At 35.5% G+C, this 27,817-nt stretch overlaps 1 protein-coding gene, 1 long non-coding RNA gene and 1 other non-coding gene across 3 annotated transcripts; 1 reads left to right on the top strand and 2 right to left on the bottom strand.

The window, feature by feature from the left end:
- Positions 1-1,150: 1,150 nt before the first annotated feature.
- LOC141639567 (uncharacterized) lies at positions 1,151-4,186 on the bottom strand. Its single transcript, XR_012542577.1, has 3 exons — positions 3,984-4,186; positions 1,740-2,113; positions 1,151-1,405 (listed from the first exon to the last, which is right to left on the bottom strand). It is a non-coding gene; the product is annotated as an uncharacterized LOC141639567 (long non-coding RNA).
- Positions 4,187-14,126: 9,940 nt separating this feature from the next.
- Positions 14,127-14,233, top strand: LOC141639569 (small nucleolar RNA R71). Its single transcript, XR_012542578.1, has one exon. It is a non-coding gene; the product is annotated as a small nucleolar RNA R71 (small nucleolar RNA).
- An 8,365-nt stretch (positions 14,234-22,598) lies between these two features.
- Positions 22,599-26,219, bottom strand: LOC141639568 (uncharacterized). The gene is made up of 3 exons (XM_074448657.1): positions 26,117-26,219; positions 22,947-23,875; positions 22,599-22,858 (listed from the first exon to the last, which is right to left on the bottom strand). The coding sequence occupies exons 2-3, from the start codon at positions 23,848-23,850 to the stop codon at positions 22,815-22,817; spliced, it is 948 nt and encodes a 315-aa protein (XP_074304758.1). The 5' UTR covers positions 23,851-23,875; positions 26,117-26,219; the 3' UTR covers positions 22,599-22,814.
- Between the last annotated feature and the right edge of the window lie 1,598 nt (positions 26,220-27,817).

Genomic DNA, 27,817 nt, shown 5'->3' with positions numbered 1-27,817 from the left:
GATAAAAATGGATTAAAAGGAGGTAAAATGGTTAAAAATAGTTAAACTTCGAAATAGACCATAAAATTTTAATATGTTGTCACATGCATATTTTACTCACTGTGTGTAATATTTAAGATAAACTTGATCCATTTAGCATGATTTATGAATTTTTAGTGTAAATATGACATAAATAGTGACTATTTTAGCATAAATGGCAAAAAGAAATTACATGGCATGAGAAAATTGTTTTATGTTGCATTAATATCCCACTTATCAGATCTAAAGTTGTAAAATTGATTGGATTAATTTTTGTATACTTTAGATGTTTTATTTGATAAAACCGATAAATTGCAACTATATTTTCTCGAAATAAATTCCAAAATTTTAAACCATGATTTTGACATTATAAGTGTCATGTATATATTCCAGAATGTTCAAAGATTTAAAATTCAAAATTTGAAATTATTGTAATTTAATTTGGATTTGTTTCATAAAAGTTATGATTTTAGGGTAAAAAATGAGCATAAAATTATATCAAGTTGAATTATTGTCAAAAATTGAGTAATGACTAATTTTTGAGTCCTAAAAGAGTTAGGATAATTAACTTGGACTAAAATTAGATTTTAGCACTATTTAGCGATTTTAATAAGTTAAAATCGTGCATTTCCATAAAGCCGGGTTATATAATCGATATAAGTTAAATAGGGCGATTTGGCACATAATTTGGCATGATAGACACATATTATAATGCTGCATATTTCATTGTTGAATGTCATATTTCATTTATGTAATTTTGAATTATGTAATTTTATCTTAGTATGGCCTTAGTTTTTAATCGATATTAACACTACTACAAAAAATGTCAAAGAAACCGGTTAAAAAAGGTATAAGAAACCGGTTTATAACCGGTCTCTAGCTCATAGGTGTCTTAGCCTAAGAGACCGGTTTTTAAACTGGTTTCTTTGGTAATATCAAAGAAACCATTTATCACTAAAAGCCGGTTTCTTTGATTAGTGGGTGAGACACCAGTTATTGGTCAAAACCGGTTTCTTTGCTATTATCTTTGAAACCAGTTTTGGGCTAAAACCGGTCTCTTTGATATTATCTTTAAAACCAGTTTTAAACTAAAACCGGTCTCTTATATTTTATTTAAAAAAAAAAAAAAGAATTCAAAAAAGTCGAGACCTACATAATATTAATAAAAAAAATATAATCATTAAAATATTACAATTATTAAATTACATAATCACCGTCAACTTTCAGAAGCAACCAATCTTACAATTATGAGTATTCTCATTCGTATAAACTAATCTCCGATTATAAAAGGAATAAATCTATCAAAATAATAACTCTTCAAGTTAACTTTATCGTTGAAATCAACTAATATGTACCCAAACTCGAGATCATCACACTAGCCTCGCTCCTGCACGAAGGGAGAAAAAACAAGCGGTAAAAACTGAATTCTTGTTTGATAATTTTCAACATGGATTGAGAGTAGCTAGATACGTACTAGGCACTCCATACTCAAGGAACTAAGAGAATTACTCCAATAGACACTATAATATGTTTGAGCAACTTGGATTAATATTATATGTGCGAAAGCAAGAAAATATATGAATAAGGCATAATTAAAACCAGAGTATAACAAAAATAAATCACTTGAATAAAACATCAATATCATCTATCAGAATGATGAATAAATTTTCTCCAAGATAGAAGAAATCTAAGCTCAAAGTACAAAAAGGAGGAAAACTAACCAAAGACAATTTTGATCATATTCAGTGAGAGAGGCGTTAGATGACGCAGTACTTTCCACTCAGATCATATTCATTTCTCTTTTCAAGAATGATTTATGTCGCCTGACCTGCTGGCCTCACCTACGTCTTCAGCCTTTGGAAATTACCATGGTGAAACCTACAACAATTCTATTTGCATCTTTTGAAACTACAGCAGAAACCTGGATTCTATCAAGTGAAAATACGTCTTGTTTGATGAAAGGAAAAGGTAGATGACCTAAGTTACCTCCCATGGACACAAAAGCCTTCGAAAATAACTTTCTTCTTTTCTTTTGGCTTCATCATTGACTTATATGGTCCCTCCACCAGTACACCGTTGCTCGTGCTCCTGCGTCCTAAATACCATTTGTAACTTCAATGTCAGAAGTTGATGTCAACATAGCACAATCAGTATAAGGAACATCATCATCGATACATCAATACTTAGAGAGTAACCCAATTTTATTTATTTCGTTTTCTGAATGCCAATTCAGCTTCATTATCATCACCATATATCTGCCTATTCCTAAACTGAATATCACATTAGGGTGACAATCCACGAGGTTCATTAACATTAACATTAGAATTAGAAATAGCCAAATATGTCATGCTCTCAGTCATGGTTGCTGCGTCAATCTCACACGTAATAAGATTCATCGCAGCTAGAGAGTCAATTGAATCCGTATGTATGTCCACAACAAATATCTATGTTACCAACATGATCTGTTATAGACACAACAAAAGATTCTGAAGATTCTTCTACATTTCGATGACCAACCAACACCAACCAACATCAATATCAGAATTAAACTATAGAAAAGTATAATCTATATATAAGCTCGCCTTATGGACAGTCCAAAAAGCCTTGAACCTACTTATTAGCATTTCACATGGCCAAAGTTCTCGGGTGAACCTGGGAAACAAAATTTTTATCCTAAAATACTGTGTATCATACCTCGTTAGATGCTTAAAGGTTAAAGTTATACTCACACTAATGATGAATGAACATCAAGTGTTGTATAGTTGTAGTGTTACTATGATTACTTATAACTATTTGCTGGACAACAACACTAGATCACACTCCAAATAAAAAAGTTCAATTTTTTTACCAAGGATATAAAAATGAAAGGAGTACTACATACATTCCTGTATAAGTAAGGATATGGAACCACCTCAATTATCAGGAGAAAATCAAAGAAGACCTCATCGGCATGATTCTAGAAATATGACAGCTATTTAACAAGTAAGCTTAACAGCTTGAATGAGTATAAAGATATTCCACCGAAATGTAAGCAAGGTGAAGAAGAGCATTCTTGTAAATTTCACTGAAATTTATGAATTATGATACTCAACGCTTCAATCTTCAATCACAACAACAATTACTAGACACCAATCTTCTCATTTTTCTTCTTATTTTAAGCTATATTATTTGGAAGTAGGTTACATTCCTCCAAATGATCGTTAAAGATATTAATGGTTTAATCCAGTAATAATTCATTATATCTAACCAAATATGTGTGGAAAATAAATACTTTAGTAAATTATACAGAATGACGAATTATTCGGACACACTCGATTGAGATGAACAAATCAATATAGAACAGAAAGCATGGAGAGAGACTTTGTAGGTACACACAAAGAGCTCACATCAGCCGCATGCCATAAATATCATACCACTTGCTTTGCCACCCATCCAATTTCTTGGTTTATTTCGGCATGGCATCTCTTTATCACGCTTCAATCAATCGAGAGCTACCTTTCCACTTGCTTCTAATAACTTCTACTGCCTAACATCTATGGGTACTCTCTCTTAAGTGTTACTTGTAATTGTCTTTATATCAGGACAAAGAGATTAGCATAACAGAAAAGCCGATAACATTATTGATTCAATCATACTATTAGCTAAAACTTAAGTTAATCGAATTATACCGGTGTTAGTGTGTTACCTTTGCATCAAATTATGATGGGTGCGGCTGATGAATTATGATACTCAGATGAAAAAAAAAACTTGCATAAACTGATGAATCGAGTACGGCTTTCCCATCTGGAAAATTTAAGCCAAATGCTTCAATCACAAGTCACAACAACAATGATGTTCTATTATCATCAAGTAACAACCAAAAAAAGCATACAACATTGCAATGCAACTAATTAAGCACAAATCAAATTACCAATGAAACCCTAACTAATTAAATTGATATTGAAACCAGTGAAACAAATGAGTACCTATTAAGGAGGAATCGATTGAATAGAGGCGCACACGACACGAGGCGACAGTGGTGGTCGGCGTGCGGCTTGGCAAACGTCGAAGGTAGTGACGGTTTCGCAAGGTTTAATGTGTGAGTAAAGGGAAGTGGCCGCGTGGTGAGGAGCTTGGTTAATTAAAAACATGAATTAAAAAACAGAACTGCATCCATTTTTGACCTTTTGGTTGAGAAATGGAAAAATATAAGAAACCGGGTTATAGTTTAACACATTTGTTATCTTTTCTAAGAAACCGGTTTTAGCAAATCAATGGTTTGTTTTGTTAAGAAACCGGTTCTAAAATCTAACAGGTTTTTCCCGTAATGTAAGGGGATATTGATTCGGTTGTAATTTAATGTGATCTCATATCACTTTTATTTTTCCTAGTTTTTCATATTACAAATGTATAATAGAAATAGCTATGTATTTTTATTATTATTTGTAATTCCGGAGTTTCTTCAAGACGGTGCCATTCGGAAAGGCGTTCCAACAAAGACGTTGTTCTTGGGAGGCGTATCACTTGACGATTCAAGGGACCAAAGGAGTTGGTTTCCGAATATGTAATAGATTATTTGATTTTATATTTTAGGAAGGCCATACTAGGAATTTATTATTTGCTTTGCATTTCTTTTAATATGTTGCATGCATTGCCAAATCGTCATAACAACACATGCATATCATATCGAGTTTTCGACCGTGTCAATTATAATTATCGATAATTCGACTTTTAGCTCACTTAAAATTGATAGATAATAAATTGAGAAGACCTTTACTTTTGAAATATTGAGACTTAGCCTTACCAAATAGTAGGAGCCCATGAATCTCAATTTCATAAGGGTACAATACGATTTTTCGGGGTGCTTCTATTGACGTTGGGTAAGTGGGGTAATAAGTAGTTATTAAACTTCGAAAGTTTGGTTGATCTCAACGAAGGTATTTTGCGACCGTAGCCGCAATAGGTTCGGGCTAAAGATGAATTTAATGTAAAATCATCGACCGAGAGTTCTAATTGTAGAATCGGTTAAGAGGGTTAACCCACCAAGTTATATTAGTAAAGATGTAGAGGGCCCGTAGGCTCACATCCAAGTTAATATGAATTTTGGATCTCGGAATCATTTATTATAGTTGGGTAGAGGTCACTATATAAATGTTATACTTGTATTAATATTTACAAGTATTATAACGATAAATGTTAATTAATTTACTTCATATCCGTTTTGTAGTTATCTTTTTTGCAATGGATTCATCCAACTCATTAACACTGATCACTATTGAATCATGTCACAAATCATTCGACGAAATTTGCTCTCAAAACAACCTTGATACGACTAGAGAAATTCATTTTGGCATTGGTTCTGATGGTACTCTTAACTTCATTACTACTTCCTCATCTCCTAGCACAACTAGCAACTTAATGAATAACTCTTGTGAAGACAACCTCACTAACACCATGGGATCCTTGTCTTTGTAAGCAAGGAAGAATGTGAAAGTTAGTGGGAGTTTTGGCAAAAGGCTTGCTATCAAGAAGAGAAAATTCAAAAAGAGGAAGAGAAGTAAGAGGTCTAGTTGATCGGTCCGTTTCGTGTTCACAAATAGAAAGATGTGGTCGTTGGGTCACGTCCGAATCAAAACACAATTTATAGCTTCACAAACAACTCTACAATTAGTAAAGAGGCAAGTAAAGGTCGGATCCCAAGGGACGGGTATTGAAATGAGATTTCTATTGAAACTAGTGGTGTCTTAGGGGTGTCACAATTTGGGTTGATGTAGAAGGTCACTAACTAAAGTAGCAATGAAAATAAACAAGCAAGATGAATAAAAAGGGGTGTAAACAATTGATTAAAAAGCACTAGGGTGTCATGGGATCATAGGGGAATCATGGGAATTGATCATACAAACATGTTCTCAAATTATAAGCAAGCAATTATTGTTGTGATGGATTGAGTTGGGTTATATCTTACAATCCTAGGAAAGTTTGGGTCCCGGAGCCGAATCGATTAGATTGTACAACACCTACAAGTCGACTTAGTCTTCCCTACTCAACAACATGCATGGTCTAATGAGACTCGAGTTGGTTTATGTCTTACAAGTCTCATTGAAAAGATAGGTGATGGTAGTAAATGCAAGGATTCATAGGCTTAGCATTTCATCAAACATAACATGTGCATGAGTTGAGATCAAAACAAGAAAGCAAATAAAACATGAAAGCATATTAATTTAAGCATGAATCATTCCCCATGTTGGTTTCCCCTAATCACCCATTAACCCTAGCTAAGAGACTACTCACTCATTATCATGTTGATCATGCTAGCAAGGTTGTCAATCATACCAACAAAATGAAACATGATGAATAAATGAAAGTAATTAACAATAATTATAAAGGGATTAAGAGAATTATACCTACTAATGATTCCAATAATAAAGCAAAGATAAAAGAAGTACTTGATGCTTGATTGAGAGGTTGTCAATCTCGCAATAATAACCCAAATAATCTTCAATTACCCAAAATAAAGGATGAACAAAAGAGAGATTAAGGAAATAAAACTTGTATTAGAACTTGATTAATTGTTGATTACAAAACTAAAGAGAGATTTGATTGATATTAACTACTCTAATTATTGATAAGAAGAACATGCTCTTCTAATTAGACTAATGGGGTATTTATAGTGGAAATTAGGGGGATGCATTAGGGTTAACTAAGGGCTAAACTAGGAATTACACTTTTTAGATTGAGCAGGGAGGAGCCGGTATTTTCCGAAGGAAGGGCTTCTTTCTTTGTAGCTTGGAGAAGACGAAAATGCGCAGTAGAGGAATCCGAGCGGATCAGGGTCGGGACGGGCGGATTCTGGCGAAGGAACCCGAGCGGATTCAAGAGAATCCGGGCGGATTGTGGTGATGGAATCCGAGCGTCTTGGTGGAAAACTGCACGGATTGTGCAGGTGGAGGACGGCCGGATTGTAGACAATCCGCACGGATTGTGCCTCAGCAAGACATCTTCTTCTTTTCTTCCCTTTTCTTCATAAATTCCTTGGGGATTTCCTTGGGGACTCAAGGATCCTTTCTCAACATTGCTCATGTACTATCATATGTACAAAGGCCTTCTAATCTTATCTCTCCTTGATGCTTGGTCATTGGATTCGATCAATTTAGTCTCATTTTGCCATGAAAATGCAAGATTCTTACTCCTTTCCTACCAAGGGATCAAAATCTCAAAGAATATGCAAAACAAAGAACTAAAGATAATAAAAGACCCAAATATGCACTAAAAAGCATGGGAACAAGGCTAATTCGGGGGCTAAATATGCGCTAATTATGGTCACATCAAATATCCCCAAACCGAACCTTTGCTCGTCCCGAGTAAAGAGGTGACAAAGCTAGGACCATTATTTAAACTAACCTAATAACATAGCCGATATGAGACAATTAGCGGGTCTCACTCCGCCCCTTCAACTCACAACAAGACAACCATGAGGTAGGATGCCTTCTTGCAAGGCAAGGTGGGTCTTGCCAAAATGGCGACACATCCAAACATTAAGCACACAAAATCACATAATGGATGCATCTACAAAAGAATAGCCACTTCCTCATCAAGTGGCGGAGGCACTAAAGAGGAACAAATTTAAGAGCATGTAATCCTTCACAAATACTAGTTCAACAAATTACTAAGGCTAAGAGGATGGCACTAAATCACCTCCAAATGGTGTTAAACTAGACTACTTTCGTCCTCAATTTCCAAATGCTTTCGTCAAGAGCGATCGGATGGTGGTGGAATGATGATCTCTATGATGCTAGTAGCATATGACATGACAAGTCTCGAATTATCTACAAAAGTAAAGGTCATGGATCGTCCCAAGCTCGACAAAGTGGCTTGACAAAAAGGCTTTTTGGGAATGAAATGCTCAAATCTTTATACACAACGGGTGGATATGACTAGTATTCAAAATTGTCCTCATTTCAACTTTCACATTTCAAAAATTTTAGATGGGGTTTGTCCCTTCCGGGCTAGTGTCCTTTGCTTTCGCCAATCGCTTATTAGGCAACCGGTTAACCTCTAGACAATAGCTTTTCGGGGTGATAGTCACTCTGTCTCTGGGCGGCCGAATTCACAACCGTGTGGGGGCCCAATTCAATGGATCCCGTACCAAAGCACATCGAAGTGGTACGCCTCCATCAAAACAACTTAAAATTTCTCAATATTCAACAATTCATAACATTTGAGGTTTTCTTGGCATTAAATTACTTCCACATGACAAAACTTTCGAAATGAGCACTTCAAACTTATTGATAGAAAATATTTTTGGGTTGCCTTACCACAAGGTCACTTAGACAAGTTAACCAAGTCTACATCGCATCACGGGGTTGGATAGGTGACTCATATGCAAACCCTTGACTAGGCTTTGGGTCATGGGTCAAAAGACACTATTATGACACTATCTAGGGTGTTTTACAACCATTCTAGTAGGCAAAGTCTTAAGTTGAACAAGTATTTGTAATGGCTTAGTTGCTCTTGTCAAAGTTCCTAATTAGGCATTTTTCAAAACTTTTCTAACATGCAACTAAATGCTATGATGCAACTAATATAAACATCCTAATGCAAGTGATTCTATCAACTAATATGACATATAAACTAAATGCAAGTCCTAAGTTCACATTGTTATACCGCATCAATCAAAATAAAGCCACATAGTCATTAACATAAAGAGGAAAAAGGAGATTGGAAAGATCATACCATGCGGTCTTCAATATCCTCATGTCTCGGATGTGGCGTAGTCGATCAATGTGAACAAGGATAGAACAAACACAATATATACAAGACAATTTATACAAAAGGAAATAAACATGTTTTTGGGTTTTCAATTTTTCAAATTTTTATGATTTTCGAAATTTTTCAATTTTTTTGGATTTTTTGAATAAGAGTTAAATGTTAGAATTCCCATCCCCACACTAATATGGGCATTGTCCTCAATGGCCAAAATGATGGAAATTATACAAAGATGATGCATGATTTCTATACTAAATGCAATCTACACTAAGCTACACTATATGATGCATGGTTTTTGTTATGACGGAGAGGATAATTTGGATTACCTCCCGTTGTGTATGCATTAACTTCCCCAAACCGAGTGAGACACTATTGCTAATGTCCAAGGATGGGTATAATTCATGCACACACTATGCAATGCATGAAACTAATTTGTCATTTTGGATTTTGAAAATGGGAACAATAAAATGAGAACACCTCAATGGTACCGAGGTGTGAGTCCTCTATGGTGCTAGGACTACTCCATCAATGATCAAGAAAAATATTTAAAACAAAGAGAGAAATAGACAAACCATGAGAGGGTAGGAGTCTCCAAGGCTTGCTAATCTTCCATCATATCATCATCATCACCACTTTCCTCATTAGAGGTGGTCTCATTGCCACTTCCCTCTTCATTTGCTTCTTCACTTTCTTCTTCATCTTGTTCACCATCTTGCTCACCATACTCTCCTCCTTCTTCACTTGCTTCTTCACCAATGTTATCATCAACTTCTTCATTACCAACAACCTCATTGTCACCCGAAACGACCCTAGATGCACCCGGAAATAGGACTTCTCTATCCGCCCAACTAGGCAAAGGACATGATGGATCAAGTAGTCCTTGCCTAGCTAAGTGTAGGAGGGGTGGATATTGAGCCAAGTAAGCGTTTTTCCGATCCTCAAAGGCTTGCTTATGCATTGCTTGCATGAGAAGAGTCACATAATCATTTCTTGCTTCAACCCCCTCGGGCTTGAACTCTTCGTACTCAAAAGGGTAAGGTGGTATGACAATGGAAGAGGAGGGCATTTCAAGTTCACCCTTTTGTTGTTGGATAATATACTCGGCCTCTTTAGAAAGGGGAAGTAGATAATTGGTCCTATGTGGACGTAGACGACAAATCTTTGAAGGCAAAGTAAAAGATTTAGCTTCACTAGTGAGCCATCCATACTTGGTGTCAAGAGGGTTATGGGCAACCCACTTGTACTTGTTTATCATAGTATGCATATCAACAAGATGACCACCCTCCTTTGCTTCATACTTGCTATCCTTGTTGAAGTTAGGATCAAAGTATTTGGCTAGGATAGTGACTAAGCCGCCATTGACAATAACAGTAGTGCCCTTCTTCCCACAATCAATGTTGAGCCATCTATCTACCAAAAGCCTCAAAGAGTTGAAAGGCTTGGTGTGTACTCTTCCAATGTTCAAAGCCGATTCAAGAAGAATAAAATCAAGTTTGATGAAATGGTTGGTATCTTTCCTTGCAATAATGTTGTTTCCTATGACCTTGTGCCATACTCTTATGCCCGGATGATGGACTAAAAGAGCACGACTCGCATGAAAGTCCTCAAATTTCCTTCCGGAAATTGCCTCCCAAAGAGGGTCGGGGTCATACTTTCCATAATTCTTAAAATAACTCGGTTCATCACTAAGACCCAAAATTTCACCCAATTCCTTAAAGGAAATGCGTCTACTAACATTTGCTAGACGAAACTCGAGATTCTCCCTACTCTCAACTTTGGTGACTTTCAAAGAACTCAAAAACTCCAAGGTAAGGGAGGGGTATGTCAATTCCTTTGTTTCAAACAATTTCTTCAACCCCATTGCTTTGGAAAAGGCTCTAGTTTGCTCAAGGACACCCAACTTATCCAAGGTGTCTTCACAAATAAATTTGGTGGATTGAAGTGATTTCCTAGCAAACTTGGCAAAAGTATCTCTATGGGTTTTGGAAATAAAAGTTACCTCCGGATAATGCAAGAGTTGATCGATTTCCGGAGTAGTAGATGTTGTTGCTCCCATAGAAGGTTGTTGTTGTTGTTGTACTTTCAAGTTTGGGGTTGCTACCACCATAGCCAATGCTTTCTTTGCTTGAGGAGCCTTTTGCCTTTGTGAAAGTGTCTTTGGTGCCTTTGTTGCCTTTGTTGCTCCCTTAGTCCTTGCCATTGATGAATTAACCAAGAAAAGAATGCAAAATCTTCAATTTGTAGTGTACCTAAATCGATTTAAAGGTGAAAGGCTTTGCCTTTATGAATTCAAAAATTGACTCAAAGGTTGAAGATTTGTGCTTGGTTTTGTTTGTTATTGGAAAAGGAGTGATTAATTTGTTGTTAGAAGGGTGGTTTGATTTGATTTTGGTGAATGTAGTTGAGGAATTTTGTTTTTGTGATGGAGAGGATGAGGGTTTTGATGTTTGGAAGTAGTGTTATGAATGAATGAATGAATGAATGAAGGTGGGAGGGGTTTTATAAAGACCAAAATTTTCGAACTGCAGGGGCAATCCGTGCGGTTTCTGCCCAATACGGGCGGATTCTGCACTTTCTGGGTTTGATAAAACTCGCCTAAAGACGGGCGTATTCAAGAGAAGACACTCGGATTCGCTGATACGGGACGGGCGGATTCTTCAGAAGACGGACGGATTTCAGTCCAGGAATTTTCTTGTTTTCCTCAGCAGAGAAGACGGGCGTCTTCTTTCCAAGACGGACGGATTTTCAGAGACGGGCGGATTGCTGTTCAGGACGCCCGGATTCTCTTACAGTCAAAAATTTTTCAAAATTGCATCTCATAGGGACGTGCGTCTTCTGCCCAGTACGCTCGGATTGCATGAAAACGGGCGGATTCTCCTGAATCCGCTCGGATTCTTCCCCTTTGTACCCGGATTCAGTTCCATGCGTGTACAATGCATTTCCCTTACCATTCTTCTATTCTTCTTCATGTCTCGTGTTCTTCATTGTGGGGGCACTACTAGGCATGGATAGCCTAGGCAATTGTCATCCCCACACTAAGGTAAAGCACTACACATCAATTGAAATTGTTAGTCCCTCCCTCACTTCTCTCAAACATGACAATTATCTTGATCAAAGTAAATAAAATAAATCCAAAGATGACGAAAATGTAATACAAGAATTGAAATGCGAGTTAGGGAGTTAGAAATATTTACAAATGGTGGTTTAGGGAGGACTCCACCAAACTCTCATTCTTGATGAGATGTCAAGGGGGCATGTTCAAGGTGTTGTTGATGTTGCTCAACACCTTGAAAAAATAATCAAAAGCTTGTTCATTATCGTTGTAAAGCTCTTCAATAGACCTTTGCCCTTGTTGTCGATCTTGATCGATGGCATTACCAATGTAGGGATTAAAAATCCCTTCAAATTCGTCGTCCCAAAGACCACAAACTTCATTAAGTTGATCATTAAAAATTTCTTGATTTGATGGGGACAACTCTCCCAATTTCTTTTCTTGGCCAATGAGGCCATCCTCTTCTTCTTTGATTGATTTTGATGAGCTTTGCAAGCTCTCCTTGTCACAATTCACTTGCTCTTTGAAAGGAGCATCTTCAATTTTCTTCTTCCATTGGAGTTCCGATTTCTTCCTCTCATCCTTTCGGCTATAATGATCAATCATAAAAGACGGTTCATGCAAACGAGGAGCTCTCATAGTCTTGTCAAGATTAAAGGTTATGCTTTCATCTCCCACTTCTAGAGTGAGCTCACCATGTTTCACATCAATCACCGCACCCACGGTGTGTAGGAAAGGTCTTCCTAGAATGATCGGAATGTTGGAATCTTCCTCCATATCGACAATGACAAAGTCCACCGGGATGAAAAACTTCCCAATTCGCACGGGGACATCTTCCCATATCCCTAATGGTGTCTTCATCGATCTATCGGCCATTTGGAGTGTGATGTTGGTGCATTTAAGCTCTCCCATACCCAACCTTTTACTCACCGAGTATGGCATGACACTCACACTAGCCCCTAGATCCCATAAGGCTTTGTTGATCGTTGTGTCGCCAATGGTACACGGTATTGAGAGGCTTCCCGGATCCTTTAGTTTTGGAGGTGAACTCCCTTGAAGTATTGCACTACTCACCTTAGTGAAGGCGATAGTCTCAAGTTTCCGGATCGACTTCTTCTTTGTGAGGATATCTTTCATGTATTTCGCATAGGCCGGCACGTGATTGATTAATTCCGTGAAAGGAATCGAGACTTCCAAATTCTTGACAATTTCCATGAACTTTCCAAGTTGGTCATCAAATTTGGGCTTGGCTTGACGACTTGTAAAAGGAAGTCTAATCACAATGGGCTCCTTCTCCTTGACCTTGTCTTCATTTTTCTTTGAACTTTCTTCCTTTGATGATTCTCCATCTTTGGAGTTTTGCACAATTTCTTCCTTATCACTAGCTTCCACAACTTCATCCTCAACTTGCTTCTTCGGTGCTTCATACCTTGTACCACTTCTCAAGTGAATGGCACTAACCGTTTCATGTCTTGGGGGATTACTTTGAGGTGGTAATTGCCCCTTTTGTCTTTGTGAGCTTGAAGATGCTAGTTGAGTCAATTGGGTTTCCAACATCTTGGTGTGAGCTAGGATGTTGTTGATGGTTGTTTCCTTTGCTTGGCTATCTTTTTGCATTTGAGTGAAAAATTCTTGTTGATTCTTTTGCATTTGGAGGACCGCTTTTTGGACATCAAAACCTTGGTCATTTTGGTGATTATATGGATTTTGATTTTGGTAACCTTGGTTTTGATTGTAAAAGGGTCTTTGATTTTGGTTTCTCATGGGAGGTGAGGTGTATGTTGTTTGAGGGTTTTGAACATTTTGGCTTTTGTATGAGAGATTTGGATGGAATTTGGTGTTTTCATTGTAATAGTTGGAATAAGGGGTACCACTCTTGTATGCTTGGAAAGCATTCACTTGTTCATTTGTTCCCCTACATTCACTTTGGTCATGTCCCAAAGTTCCACAATTCTCACATATCCCACTTGGGATTGATGAAGATGCCGTCATGGCATTAACATGATGCTTTGGTGATTTTGAGACTTCTTCAAGTCTAGCCATAGCTTTTTCAAACTTCAAATTGATTGGGTCAATGTGAGCACTAAGTTGAGCACCCAATTGAGTAACGGAGTCCACTTCATGCTTTCCTCCTCTAGTAGCCTTGCGAGGTCTACTATATTGTGAGTTATGGACCGCCATTTCCTCAATCTTGTTCCATGTTTGATTGTCATCAACTTCGGTGAACATTCCATTTGATCCCATGTTGAGAATGTTCCTTGAATCTTCATATAAACCATTCCAAAATTGTTGTACCAAGAACCATTCGCTAAGTCCATGGTGAGGACATGAGCGACAAATTCCCTTGAACCGCTCCCAAGCTTCATACAAAGATTCTTCATCCCTTTGCTTAAAACCCGTAATTTGAGCTCTTAGCATGTTAGTCTTTTCCGGTGGGTAGAATTTTTTGTAGAAAGCTAGAGCCAACTTCTTCCAAGAATCAATTCCGAGAGTGGCCTTATCAAGGCCCTTCAACCATTGCTTCGCGGTGCCGATTAGAGAAAAAGGAAATAAGACCCATCGAATTTGGTCTTGAGTCACACCGGTTTGAGAAATCGCATCACAATAGTCGCAAAAGGTTTCCATATGAGAATGAGGGTCTTCACTAGGCATCCCCCCAAATTGGCTCCTTTCGACTAATTGGATAAAGGCGGATTTGGCAATAAAATTTCCGGTTAGATGTTGTGGTGTAGGAGTACCATTGGGTAGGTTCTCCTCGGTAGGTACGGAGTGTGACGAGAATTTAGGCATTGTAGGTTGATTTTGTGGGGTATTGTGTAATGGGTTCTCCTTGAAGGAAATGTAGATCTTTATACATATTAACATACTCATATATGTCTAAACTAATTTGTCATAAAATTAAAACGGATCTTATGCATGCAAACAATAAAATAAATAGAGGAGAAATCATGTCCTTACATTGTAGATTTCGGCTATTAGGGCACAAGAGAGATCACCTATCTCCCTTGTTCTTGAGCTTTTCCAATGGAAGAATAAAGATCTAAGTGTAAGATCTCTCCCTATGTTTTATACCCAAGGCTCCTCTTAATATAATTAATATTACAAATACTAGTTATAATATTAATCAAGGTAGGAAAAAGGAACCAAAATATTTATAAACTCTTATATATTTCGGTTTTTAGAGAGATAAAGAGGAGGATTTTATTCTCTCTAAAACTATATATTTTGGATGATTGAATAATTGAATGAATACTCTACACTTAGAAGTGAAGTGTTAAGCAAAAATCTAAGGCAAAAACCCTTGCCTTTCCTTGGTAAAACCGGGTAGGAGGGAGTAATTAGGGGAGCCAATGCATGAAATTGTTGCTCTTAACAATGTTCATAGGCTTGCATGGCTAGACTACTTTTTAATCATTATGTTTTCTTATTAAAATATAAACACAATATTAAGTCTATTCCTCCTCTTATTTTCGGCACTTTACATAATATGGTGTCCATATTATTTTTGTCAATTGTCTATATGTTACATGTCACATGTCACATATATTTGTTATGTATTTTTAACTTATTAAAAATCAACGTATTAATAAAAAAACGTCATATACAAAATCGACTTAGTAATATCATAATTACTTGTACCAAAATATTTTACCAATTATAAATTACAACTGATTGCATTTATAACAATTCATTCAATTTAATTGTTACATTAAACAATTATTTCATCCGAGTAATGATACAATTCAATCACTCAGACCGTACCTTATTTAATCACATTTCAATATGATACGTAAATTTTACTTCCAAAATCGTCCGTCAATTTCCAAGTAATTTAATTAACTCGTAACATTATACGATTAATTAAATAATCAATTAAGAGTGATGCCCTATAGGTATGACCTAGGGGGTCAACTGATCACCACCGTCACACGACAGTAATGTCAAACTCTAGTCAGCCAATCATTACCGATATATGTTGACCAGTTGACAGTAACAATATTACTTCCCAATTGTATTCATTTTAATGAGACTTAAACATGTGATCATCATGATCAACAGTCGTGATCGCATTATTGTCGGAGGACACATATTCCAACAATCTCCCACTTGTCCTCGACAAGTGTGCGTCACCAATTCTCTTGTCCTATTACTATCTCCCACTCAATGCAAGGTGTCTTTCAGGTCGTACTTGCAAGTGATCATATCAAGAGTGGTTTCCTCGATCTGGAGAATAACTGATTGACCGGATTTATCCACTGGATGCCATCCGAGCGTGGCCACGCATTTCCGATTCATTACTCCTCGAGTGGCCCCGAGATATTGCTATAACCCGACTAGGGGTGGACAATTCCTATCGCACTCATTCCCTTCGACTAGCCACACCATCATAACCCAAAATATGCCCATTTGACCCCATTTACGAAGGTCGTAGTAACACAAATCAAAGTTAATCTGAAACTGTGCCATCTTAGGCGAATAGTCTTTAGTCAAAAGAATCGACTCATTTGAATACTATAGTAGCTCTCGCCACGACCAGGCTATATAAATTTGCCAGAACTCTATAAGCGGTCATTAGGCCCGACAAAATGTTCCTAACAGTCTGTCTATGTGATCGACTAGTCATCTCACATGACTGTATGGCACTTGAACTTGTCATCAATCGCCTCACACTCTAGTCACTTCGAGACGTCACCTCATATAAGTAACTATGGGCAAAAACAATGTTAATCCATGTTCACTTTAACGGGGTTCAATTGTCTCTACAACCCGTTTGGATATAACAATGTTCAAGGTGAGTTAATAATAACTCAAACGACAAGTGTCGACATCACACCCGGGTAGTCAATATCATATTACAACCTTGTGATGTTTATCATAAGTGTAAACACTTATTGATTGCAATAGAAGTTTAACATCCCATGTGTCCACGTGTTCAAACTTCTTACACTTGCATTTTCCTTCACATTCATGTTCTCACTCATAGCATGAATCTTACCAAGTACACATCAAGGTTCTCGACCTTGGTTCTGGATCTTTAACTTGAAAGAACTTTCTTATCGACTATCACATAACGAACGAATTTGTGATGAATGATATAATCTTGTACCGATCAAGTATTCCATCCACACACAATGCACTAGGTATATGTTTTGTAGAATCTTACAACAATTGACAAGGTTATTAGCCTAGCACTTTTAACAAGTCCTAGCTTATTGGGAAAAATTAGTTTCAAGCAACTTCTTGTTCAACTAAGTGTCTTCCCACAACTTCTTGTTTCTCTTTCTAGCTCGAAAGTTTTAGGATTCTCATAAATCCTTACATGTGTTCGGATTTCATATATATGTGCAACCTATTGTCACATAATCGAGTATTCCGTCAAACACCGAAATCGCTCATCGGATTCTACTCGAGAATTCATGACGTTTCTATTATGGCTCACCAACCAATCATCATGCTCTTATGCATATGATTCAAAATTGGACATGTACATGATTATTCTAATGGCGGAAACATTAGTTACTAATAATCATGAGATCAACCGTTCTCGTGTTCAATGAACTACCATGATCAAGCTAATGGTAATCCCATTTTCATTCATATGAATAACCTATGTGTATGTTGATGTGATGTGTATCTCTTAATACTAATCCAACATCCCTGATGCAATTGGATTCATCATTGTCCATTTTCATCCAGAATTGAAAACTCAAAGGCTTCTTTATGAAAGAAGGCATTAGCTCGTCATTCTTTAATGAGTTATGAGTCGTAAAATTCAAAAGATGATAACTCCCACTAAATTGCATGTCTTCACATGAGAATTTCCTAACTCCCACTTAATTCTACATATTTCGAAATTGACTTCTCAATCGGAATATGTCAAGAATTGAAATATAAATTGCACTGCCAAGTTATTAGGATAAAACCATATATGTTCCCATCATATCTTTTCAAAATACCTATTTTGAAGTGGTCTCTTCTTAACCTTACGGAAAGAGGTTTTGAATCTCCAACACACTCATGTCATAATGATGTGTAACAATGTCATTATTCAAATATAAACAATATCTAGAATACGTCCTTCACAAATACCCTTTTGGAAGGAAATTTAACCATTTCATAGGGAGGTTAAGCAATGACATTTGTATGGTTTAACTTTTAGCAATTGAGGATATCGGTATATCAAATCTTTGCAACTTAATCTTGATTATAACTAGTATGGTACTTTGATTCATTTAGGCTCTTAAGTAAAACTCATGATTGAAACTATTTGGTCAAAATTCATCATATAGAACTTAGTCAAAACTTGTTAAGACTTTACATTAGTCATTTTCATCCAAAATTTCTTTTGGTCTCCTCGTGTAGTTATCTTGAGAATATACTCTTATGATTACTACATTTGGTCTCTTTAGTTATATAGAATTAACTTGAGATCATAGATCTCATCTATTCGGTATACTATGTAATTAGATATACCTTCATTCAAATCATTCTCTCTTGCGTAGATCTTCATTTACACAAGTACACAATTTTAATCTTGTCTTGTGTGTTGTGTTCCTCATTTTTCTCCCACTCTATCTTTAGAATAAATACACTAATCATTCAAAGATAGCATATGAGACACAAATTAATGATGTTGAATTATAAGGAGAACTACCTCATAGGTAGACTAATTGTTATTTAATTCATATGTGTTAGGTTCATATACCTATTATTAGACTCCTCTAATAGTGAACTAATTAACTTGTTAATTATTTGTTCTTTAGATCTAGTGCATGCATAACAAAATGAAAGATTTATGAGAAAAACAATGTTCCTTACATTGTAGATTGGTTCGAAATTATGGGCACAAGTAAGGTCACCTTCCTTCACTTGTTCTTGAGCTTATAATGATGGATGATCTTCCAAGATCCCAAGTATAGAAATCCTCCTTAGATTGCACCCAAGACTTACCCTTAAACTAGTATACTAATTAACTAGATTATTATACTAGTATCCTTAAATAATTCTAATATTATTATTATTACTACACTAGTAATGTTGTTTTGATATTAGAAATGATGAACAATAACTTATGAATCTCCAAAAACTTGTTGGAGAAAACTAGAGAGAAGGAAGAGCAAAGACACTTGCATGTATACTTTGAATGAATTGAGTAAGTAAGATAAGAGACCAAAAACTCTATAAAGAGAGTTGGGAAACCGGGTGGGAAGAGGCAAGGGGAACCAAACAAAAATTGGAATCTCCTTTCTCTTTTTCTCTTATCAAAATCCTAGATGTGTAAGGCTACATAAAGGTAGGCACAATTATTTATATGAATATTATCACATAATATAAAATAATCACTACCCATTAGCACACTCACCATTTCGGTCCATTCACCATAAAATGGACTACCATTTTATTTTGTCAATTTGTCATTTGTCACACAATATGTTACATGTAGTATTTTACATGTTATTAATTAATTTAATGCATATTTATCCCATAAATATCATTTTATAAATTAATTAAATTACATATAATAAATTGACTAGTGATACTTGATCACATAAATAAAATGGGTCATAAAATTATAATTCACAACATCTTGTAATTATAATTAACCATTCATTCTTATCTCTATTGTTTCTCAAACAATAAGCAATTTCAAAGAATAATTTATTTTTATCACTAAAATAAATCTTATGTAATCCCATTATAATAAGATATTAATCTTCTCTCTCACAAGTAAATTGTTCACTTTTAAGGAATTGATTACCTCGTATCGTCATACAATTAATCAATTTATCCATTAAGGGAATTGTCCTTTAGGTGTGACCTTAAGGGATCAACTGACCACCACCGTCACACGACAAGAATGTCAAACTCTAGTCACCAATCATTACCGATTAATGACGGTCGATCGACTTTATAAATAATCATCCCTCACGTATTCTTTATATGAGATTTAATAATGATATTTAAATCATGTGATCGCACTATTGTTGAGGACACATTTCCCAACAATCTCCCACTTGTCCTCGACAAGTGTGCGTAACCAATTCTCTTGTCCTATTACAATCTCCCACTCAATGCAAGGTGTCTTGAAGTCGTACTTACATTTGATCATATCTTGAGTGGTTTTCTCGATCCGAGATTAACCGTCTGACCGGAATTATCTATCATAGATACCTTCCGAGCGTGGCCACGCATTTCCAATTAACTACTCCTCGAGTGGCCTTGAGATTTCAAACAACCCGACAAGGGGTGGACAATTCCTATCGCCCTATTCCTTCGTTCACCACACCCATCATAACCCAAAATATACCCAGTTTGACCTCGTTTAAGAAATCGTAGAGTATAAATCAAAGCTAATCAGAAGTTGTGCCAACTTGGGCGAATAGTCTCTAGTCAAAAGAATTGACTCATAAGAATACTATAGTAGCTCTTGCCACGACCAGGCTTTATGAATTACCAGAACTCTATAAGCGGTCACTGCCCGACAGATTGTCCCATACATTCTGTCTATGTGATCGACTAGTCATCCCATATGACTCTATGGCACTTGAACTTGCCATCAATCGCATCACACTCTAGTCACTTCGAGACGTCACCTCATATAAATAACTAGGGGCGAATACCATGTCAATCCAGTTCACTTTAATGGGGTTCAATTTGTCTCTACAACCCATTCGGACACGACAAGGTACCGGGTGAGTTTAATTAAAAACTCAAACGATAAATGTGATTATCACATATGAATAGTCAATACACTATTACTACTTCATATTCTATAATCTCTAGTGTATTATTAACACTAGTTGAAATTCAATACAAGCTTGGCAAGTGGATATACCCGATATCCATATATTCCAACTTTATTAATTTCTATTTCCTTCCATTCAATGTCATCTCTAATGACATGAATTTCGCTAAGTATATGTCTAGACTTCATACTAGACCTCAGCTCTTTAACTTGAAAGACGCTCCCACTATTATCGCATAACTTGTGATAAAGTCACTTGTAGAGGGATTCACCCTTAATCCCTACGTTGACTATTTTATCACAACTTGGATTCCTTTTGTAGATTTTTGCAATGCGCGAAACTAAAACACCTTTCTTAGTCTCTTACTCCTTTGTCAACAATTCATCCTAGGATTTCAACAAATCCCTTTTGGTTTGGAAACTAAAGTTTGTGCAACACTTCAACACCTTAACTTAGTTTATCATCCAAACATGTGTACAAGTCATCAATTGTACTTTAAGGCTTTCACAGGCCCATCATATGAATTAACTTATTATTGACTTATCATGCACCTAGAATATGGTACATCACAGCACGTGCGTCTGTTGGCATACATAATCGTTCTAATGGCGGAAACATTAGTAATCGATTTCATGTAATCAACAATTTAATGGGTTCAGTGAACGACTATGATTCCATCATAGTGATTCCACTTTCATCATCATGAATAAGCCATTCAACCTTGTTGATGTTACAACAGATACGAAAGATCTTATCTTCATAAGACTCTCAACTCTATGCCAATTTTCTCTCACATAGATTCAAAATCTAGAATACTTTGCATCCCTTTCCATGTCTCCCAATTACTCTTACCAGAAGAGATCATTGGTATATTATTCTCAATAAGTAATATGTTATCAACATATATGACATGGAGAAACAATTCTAGCTCCCACTTAACTTCATGTAGATCATGATTCTTCAATCATGTGAATGAAACAATTCACTATAATCACATGAACGAAAAGTATAATCCTTTAATGCTTGCTTAAGATCATTCTAATGATCATTGAAGAAAGCTACGCATAATATGTTAGGATTCTTAGATCTTCATCTAAGGTTTTGTGTTTTTAAAACACTTCCTTCTCTAAATTCCCATTTTAGAAAAGCGAAATTTTATTTGCCATTCTTCATTTAATGAAATGTGGCAATCCCTAACACAATTTATCTTGATCAACATCTTTATGTAAATCTTATGCATTTGTGTACTCTAAAGCTCTATTTCCCTTTAAAGAGACCCTCACTTTAAAGTAAATCTACTCATGAGCAACAATTTTCGGATTGTAATGCTTCGGCTCAAATGTAACATGGTCATGTTCGGCTCAAATGTAACATGGTCATAATACTATCACTTTCACAAAGTAACATTTTTAAACAATAAAGACATGTGCGATAAACTCCCACTGAACTATACTCTCAATCTATCTTCATAGACTATAGTTCAATACCAACTCCCACTCTATAATTCTATTACTTTCACAAAGTAACATTTTTACTATAAGAGATGTTTGTGACGATACAATCTTCTCCCACTCTATCTCTCAGAAATACACCTAATTTCTTGAGAGATAGCTTTGTGAGTCACAAAGATATATTTAACGGAGTATTAGGAGTTTTCAAAGACTATATATTAACTTTCAAGAGGCCATCCTCACATGGCAGCTTGATAATATGACAGTCTGATCCATGTAATCTGGTTTAATAGACTCTCTATTCTAGGTTTCTCACGGTTGACCATCCAATTAGAATAATATGTCCATATGGTATCGTGAATTCCCTACTTGATGAATTCAAAAACTCATTACAACTCTTAGAATTGATCTTATATAAATAAGTTGTTACTTTAAGTAACAAGGACATAAGGAGAATCTGATTCATAGCTTATGGACATATAATGATCCCATCATCATAATTGTCTACTTGATCAATTTAAGTTGTTTATCTAATGTTTCTCTACGCAAGTAATTAATGATGATGATTTTAGAACAAACAACATAATAAAACAAGTGATTTGGGTTGAAAACCAAATCACCAATATCCAAAATACAACCCGTGTTCAAAGGATACAAACCAATTTCCAAGTCACACAAGGAAATCAAAATAGTTCTAAAAACATGAAATTCATCATAAATTTAAAGACAAAGCAAATTAAAAAGCCAAGCTTCCATTGATCCATCACCATGGTCGGCTACTCTAGCTTCCCTCGTGATCCTCTAGACTTGCTTCTCCTTGCCTTTGTCCTTGCTAGGAGGGGGCCCTATTTACAATAAAAAGGGTAATCATCACAACTTGTATCACATACTAATTGAGATTGAAACATAAAAGATAGGGATAGTCATATATACCTACTGGAGTAACTTTTCCAGCTTTGATGTCGCCAAGATACTTGGAACAGTTTCTCTTCCAATGCCCAACTCCACAACAGTAGTGGCACTTGTCCCCGGAGGGGGCACTGTACTTGGGCTTGGAGGTGCTTGCTTCATAAGTCTTAGCTGAGTTCCTGTTGGGAGTTCGCTTCTTTCCCTTTTTCCCACTTTTCTTGAAAGTTCCCTTGCTCTTTTGATTAACATTGAGCACATCTTTGGTGGTGCTAACACTTAGCCCCATGTCCCTTTCGGCTTGCACAAGCATTTTGTGCAACTCATCAAGAGAAACTTTCTTATCTTGCATATTAAAATTCACCCGGAATTGAACATATGCTTTGACTTTGCTTAGGGAATGAAGAATTCGATCAATCACGAGTTCATCGGGAATTTCCACCTTATGCGCTTTCAAGGTCTCAACATGCTCCATCAACTTGAGCACATGTGGGCTCACCTTTTGGCCCTCTTTGATGTTTAGATCAAAGAATGCGGAAGCCGCCTCATATTGAATGACCCTAGGAGCTCGTGAAAACATGTTCACAAGCTTCATGTAGATCTCATGAGCGGTGCTAATCTTTATAGCACTTCGTTGGAGTTCGGCCTCCATAGCAAAGATCAATACATTTTTCATTGCGGCCGACTCCTTTTGGTAATCCTCATAGGATTGCCTAGCGGCGGACCTAGTATTAGGTGGTTCGGTGGGAGATGCCTCGGTAAGGTAACGAAGCTTGTCGTCACCTTGCGCGGCCAAGCGAAGTTGTGCATCCCAATCGGCGAAATTGGACCCATTCTTTTCTAACTTACATCGATCCATGAAGGATCGGAGCCATGACACATTGGAAAGCGGGGTGGAACTAGTGGATGCGGACGCGTTTGGAGTTGCCATTGCAGTTGATTAAAACAAATTTTGACTACAAAATAAGAAATGAAGGAATTTTAATTATCATCTATCGTTTTAATAATACTTGTTAATATAACTACAAGTATTGCATTTATATAGTGACCTCCACCCAACTACATAAATGATTCCGAGATCCAAATTCATATTAACTTGGGCACGGTGAGCCGATTCATCCCTTATTAATATAACTCGGTGGATTAACCTTTTAATCGATTCTACTTTTAGAACTCTCGGTCGATAAAAATTACTCTAATTCTCATCTTTAGCCCGGAACACATGCGACTACGGTCAACAATACTTCCAGTTGAGCTCAATCCAAATTTCGATGTAATAACATTTTACTACCCCACTTCGCCAACGTAACAAGGTTTGTATTACGGTGAAGCCGGATTAACTCCCTTGCGAAATTGGTACTTCATGAGTTTCTACTATTTGGTAAGGCTTTATCTCAATTATTATATGTGAGAGGTCTTGTCAATTTATTATCTATCACGTTTTAAGTGAACTAAAGCGGTGAACTACGATAATTATAATTGACACGGTCGATAACTCGATATGATATGCATGTGTTGTTATGGCGATTTGGCTATGCATGCAACATATTAAAAGAAATGCAAAGCAATAAATAAAATTCCTAGTATGGCCTTCCTGAAAATAGAAAATCAAATAATCTATTACATATTCGGAAACCAACTCCTTTGGTCCCTTGAATCTTCAATTGGCACGCCACCCAAGACACCGTCTTTGTCGGATCACCTTTCCGAATGGCACCGTCTTTGAAGAAGCTCCATAATTACAAATAATAATAAAAATACAAAGCTATTCCTATTATACATTTGTAAAATGAAAAACTAATGAAATAAAAATAAAAGTGATACGAGATCACATTAAATTACAACCGAATCAATATTCCCTTTCATTACGGGTAATATTGATTAAAACTAAGGCCATACTAAGATAAAATTACATAATTCAAAATTATATAAATAAATGACATTCAACAATTGAAATATGCAGCATTATAATATGTACCTATCATGCAAAATCATGTGCCAAATCGCCCTATTTAACTTATGTCGTACATATAACCCGGTTTCATGGAAATGTGTGATAATAACCTTTTAAAATCACTAATTAACACTTAAATCACATCTAAGCTCAAGTTAATTATCCTAACACATTTTAGGACTCAAAAATCAGTCAACACTAAATTTTTGACAATAATTCAACTTGATTTAATTTTATGCTCATTTTTGACCTTAAAATCATAATTTATACGAAATAAATCCAAATTAAATCATAAAAGTTTCAAAATTTGAATTTTAAATTTTTGAACATTCTGGAATAAATCCATGACCCTCATTATGTCAAAAAACATGGTTAAAATTTTCGAATTAATTTTGAGAAAATATAGTTGCATTTGTATCGTTTTTATCTCATAAAATGCATAAAGCATACGAAAAATAAACCAATAATTTTTACAACTTTAGATCTGATTAGTGGGATATTAATGCAACTTAAAATAATTTTCTCAAGCTATGCAATATGTTTTAGCTAATTTTTGCTAAAATAGTCACTATTTATGCCATTTTTACTCAAAAATCCATAAATCATGCTAAAGAAGATATTTAAATCTAGAAATTTACATACTCTCTGTAAATCTTGCATGTGACATCATATTAAAAGATCATGGCTTAATTCGAAATTTAACTAATTTTAACCATTTTACCTCTTTTAATCCATTTTTATCTCATAAAAATCACAAATCATGCAAAATTAATCAAATTAACTCGTCCTTTTACACACAACTTGTAAAATATGCATGTGAGGTCATATAAATTTTTCAAGGTCAGAAACGAAATTTAACTATTTTTAGCATTTTAATTCCCATTTTAGTCATAAAAATGTAATAAAATGACCAAAAATCCTTAAAATGAGCAATAAATTTCCATGAATCATAAAAATGACCTAAAAACATTTTAGGACCAGAATATATAACATGCAAAGTGATTTCGTGGCTTATGCTCATAAATCACAAATTTTTAAGTTTTATATGTTAACCTTTTAACTCGGAAAAACAATAACCGATTATGCATGCAACATCCTATGCTCTGATACCACTTGTTAGGTTCATATACCTATTATTAGACTCCTCTAATAGTGAACTAATTAACTTGTTAATTATTTGTTCTTTAGATCTAGTGCATGCATAACAAAATGAAAGATTTATGAGAAAAACAATGTTCCTTACATTGTAGATTGGTTCGAAATTATGGGCACAAGTAAGGTCACCTTCCTTCACTTGTTCTTGAGCTTATAATGATGGATGATCTTCCAAGATCCCAAGTATAGAAATCCTCCTTAGATTGCACCCAAGACTTACCCTTAAACTAGTATACTAATTAACTAGATTATTATACTAGTATCCTTAAATAATTCTAATATTATTATTATTACTACACTAGTAATGTTGTTTTGATATTAGAAATGATGAACAATAACTTATGAATCTCCAAAAACTTGTTGGAGAAAACTAGAGAGAAGGAAGAGCAAAGACACTTGCATGTATACTTTGAATGAATTGAGTAAGTAAGATAAGAGACCAAAAACTCTATAAAGAGAGTTGGGAAACCGGGTGGGAAGAGGCAAGGGGAACCAAACAAAAATTGGAATCTCCTTTCTCTTTTTCTCTTATCAAAATCCTAGATGTGTAAGGCTACATAAAGGTAGGCACAATTATTTATATGAATATTATCACATAATATAAAATAATCACTACCCATTAGCACACTCACAATTTCGGTCCATTCACCATAAAATGGACTACCATTTTATTTTGTCAATTTGTCATTTGTCACACAATATGTTACATGTAGTATTTTACATGTTATTAATTAATTTAATGCATATTTATCCCATAAATATCATTTTATAAATTAATTAAATTACATATAATAAATTGACTAGTGATACTTGATCACGTAAATAAAATGGGTCATAAAATTATAATTCACAACATCTTGTAATTATAATTAACCATTCATTCTTATCTCTATTGTTTCTCAAACAATAAGCAATTTCAGTAATAATTTATTTTTATCACTAAAATAAATCTTATGTAATCCCATTATAATAAGATATTAATCTTCTCTCTCACAAGTAAATTGTTCACTTTTAAGGAATTGATTACCTCGTATCGTCATACAATTAATCAATTTATCCATTAAGGGAATTGTCCTTTAGGTGTGACCTTAAGGGATCAACTGACCACCACCGTCACACGACAGTAATGTCAAACTCTAGTCAGCCAATCATTACCGATTAATGAAGGTCAGTCGACTTTATAAATAATCATCCCTCACGTATTCTTTATATGAGATTTAATAATGATATTTAAATCATGTGATCGCACTATTGTTGAGGACACATTTCCCAACAATATGTGTACTTGGTGATTGACATACCTTAAGAGAGTTCATAGACTCAAAATCACTTTATAAATGATCATACACAAGCCTTAAGCATGTGGACATATAATGAAACCCGTCATTATAATTGTCTATTGGATCACTTTTAAGTGAATAATCTTATGTTTCAAAACGCAAGCATTTAAAGATGAAATTTTAGAACATAAAGGATAAATGATAAAACGGGTGACTTGGGTTGCAAACCAAGTCACTATCATCCAAAATACAAACCATTATCCAAAATACCTTTCCATGTCGAACACGGAAACTTAAAGTTCTAAAAATTCAAAACATAACTTAAAATAAGACAATGAAAAACAAAGCTCCACAAGAGCTATCCTTAGCTTCTCCATGGTTTATCATGCTTGTTTTTCTTTTCCTTTGTCTTTGCTTGGTGGAGGCCCTATTTACAATAAAAGGGAGATACATTATCACAACTTTGCATCATAATACCATAGTTGAATTAGAAACATAAAAGAAGGTTA

The sequence above is a fragment of the Silene latifolia genome, unplaced genomic scaffold (assembly GCF_048544455.1).
Source record: "Silene latifolia isolate original U9 population unplaced genomic scaffold, ASM4854445v1 scaffold_447, whole genome shotgun sequence".
Taxonomy (NCBI): domain Eukaryota; kingdom Viridiplantae; phylum Streptophyta; class Magnoliopsida; order Caryophyllales; family Caryophyllaceae; genus Silene; species Silene latifolia.
Note: the sequence above shows the minus strand (reverse complement) of the source record. Positions and strands in the feature narration are given on the sequence as shown.

Excerpts from the sequence above, each read along its gene's own strand:
- LOC141639568 (XM_074448657.1), bottom strand. The coding sequence starts at position 23,850 with ATGGCAACTCCAAACGCGTCCGCATCCACTAGTTCCACCCCGCTTTCC. Across the intron at positions 22,859-22,946 it reads TGGAAAAGTTACTCCAGTAG|GGCCCCCTCCTAGCAAGGAC; the intron begins GTATATATGACT and ends TATTGTAAATAG.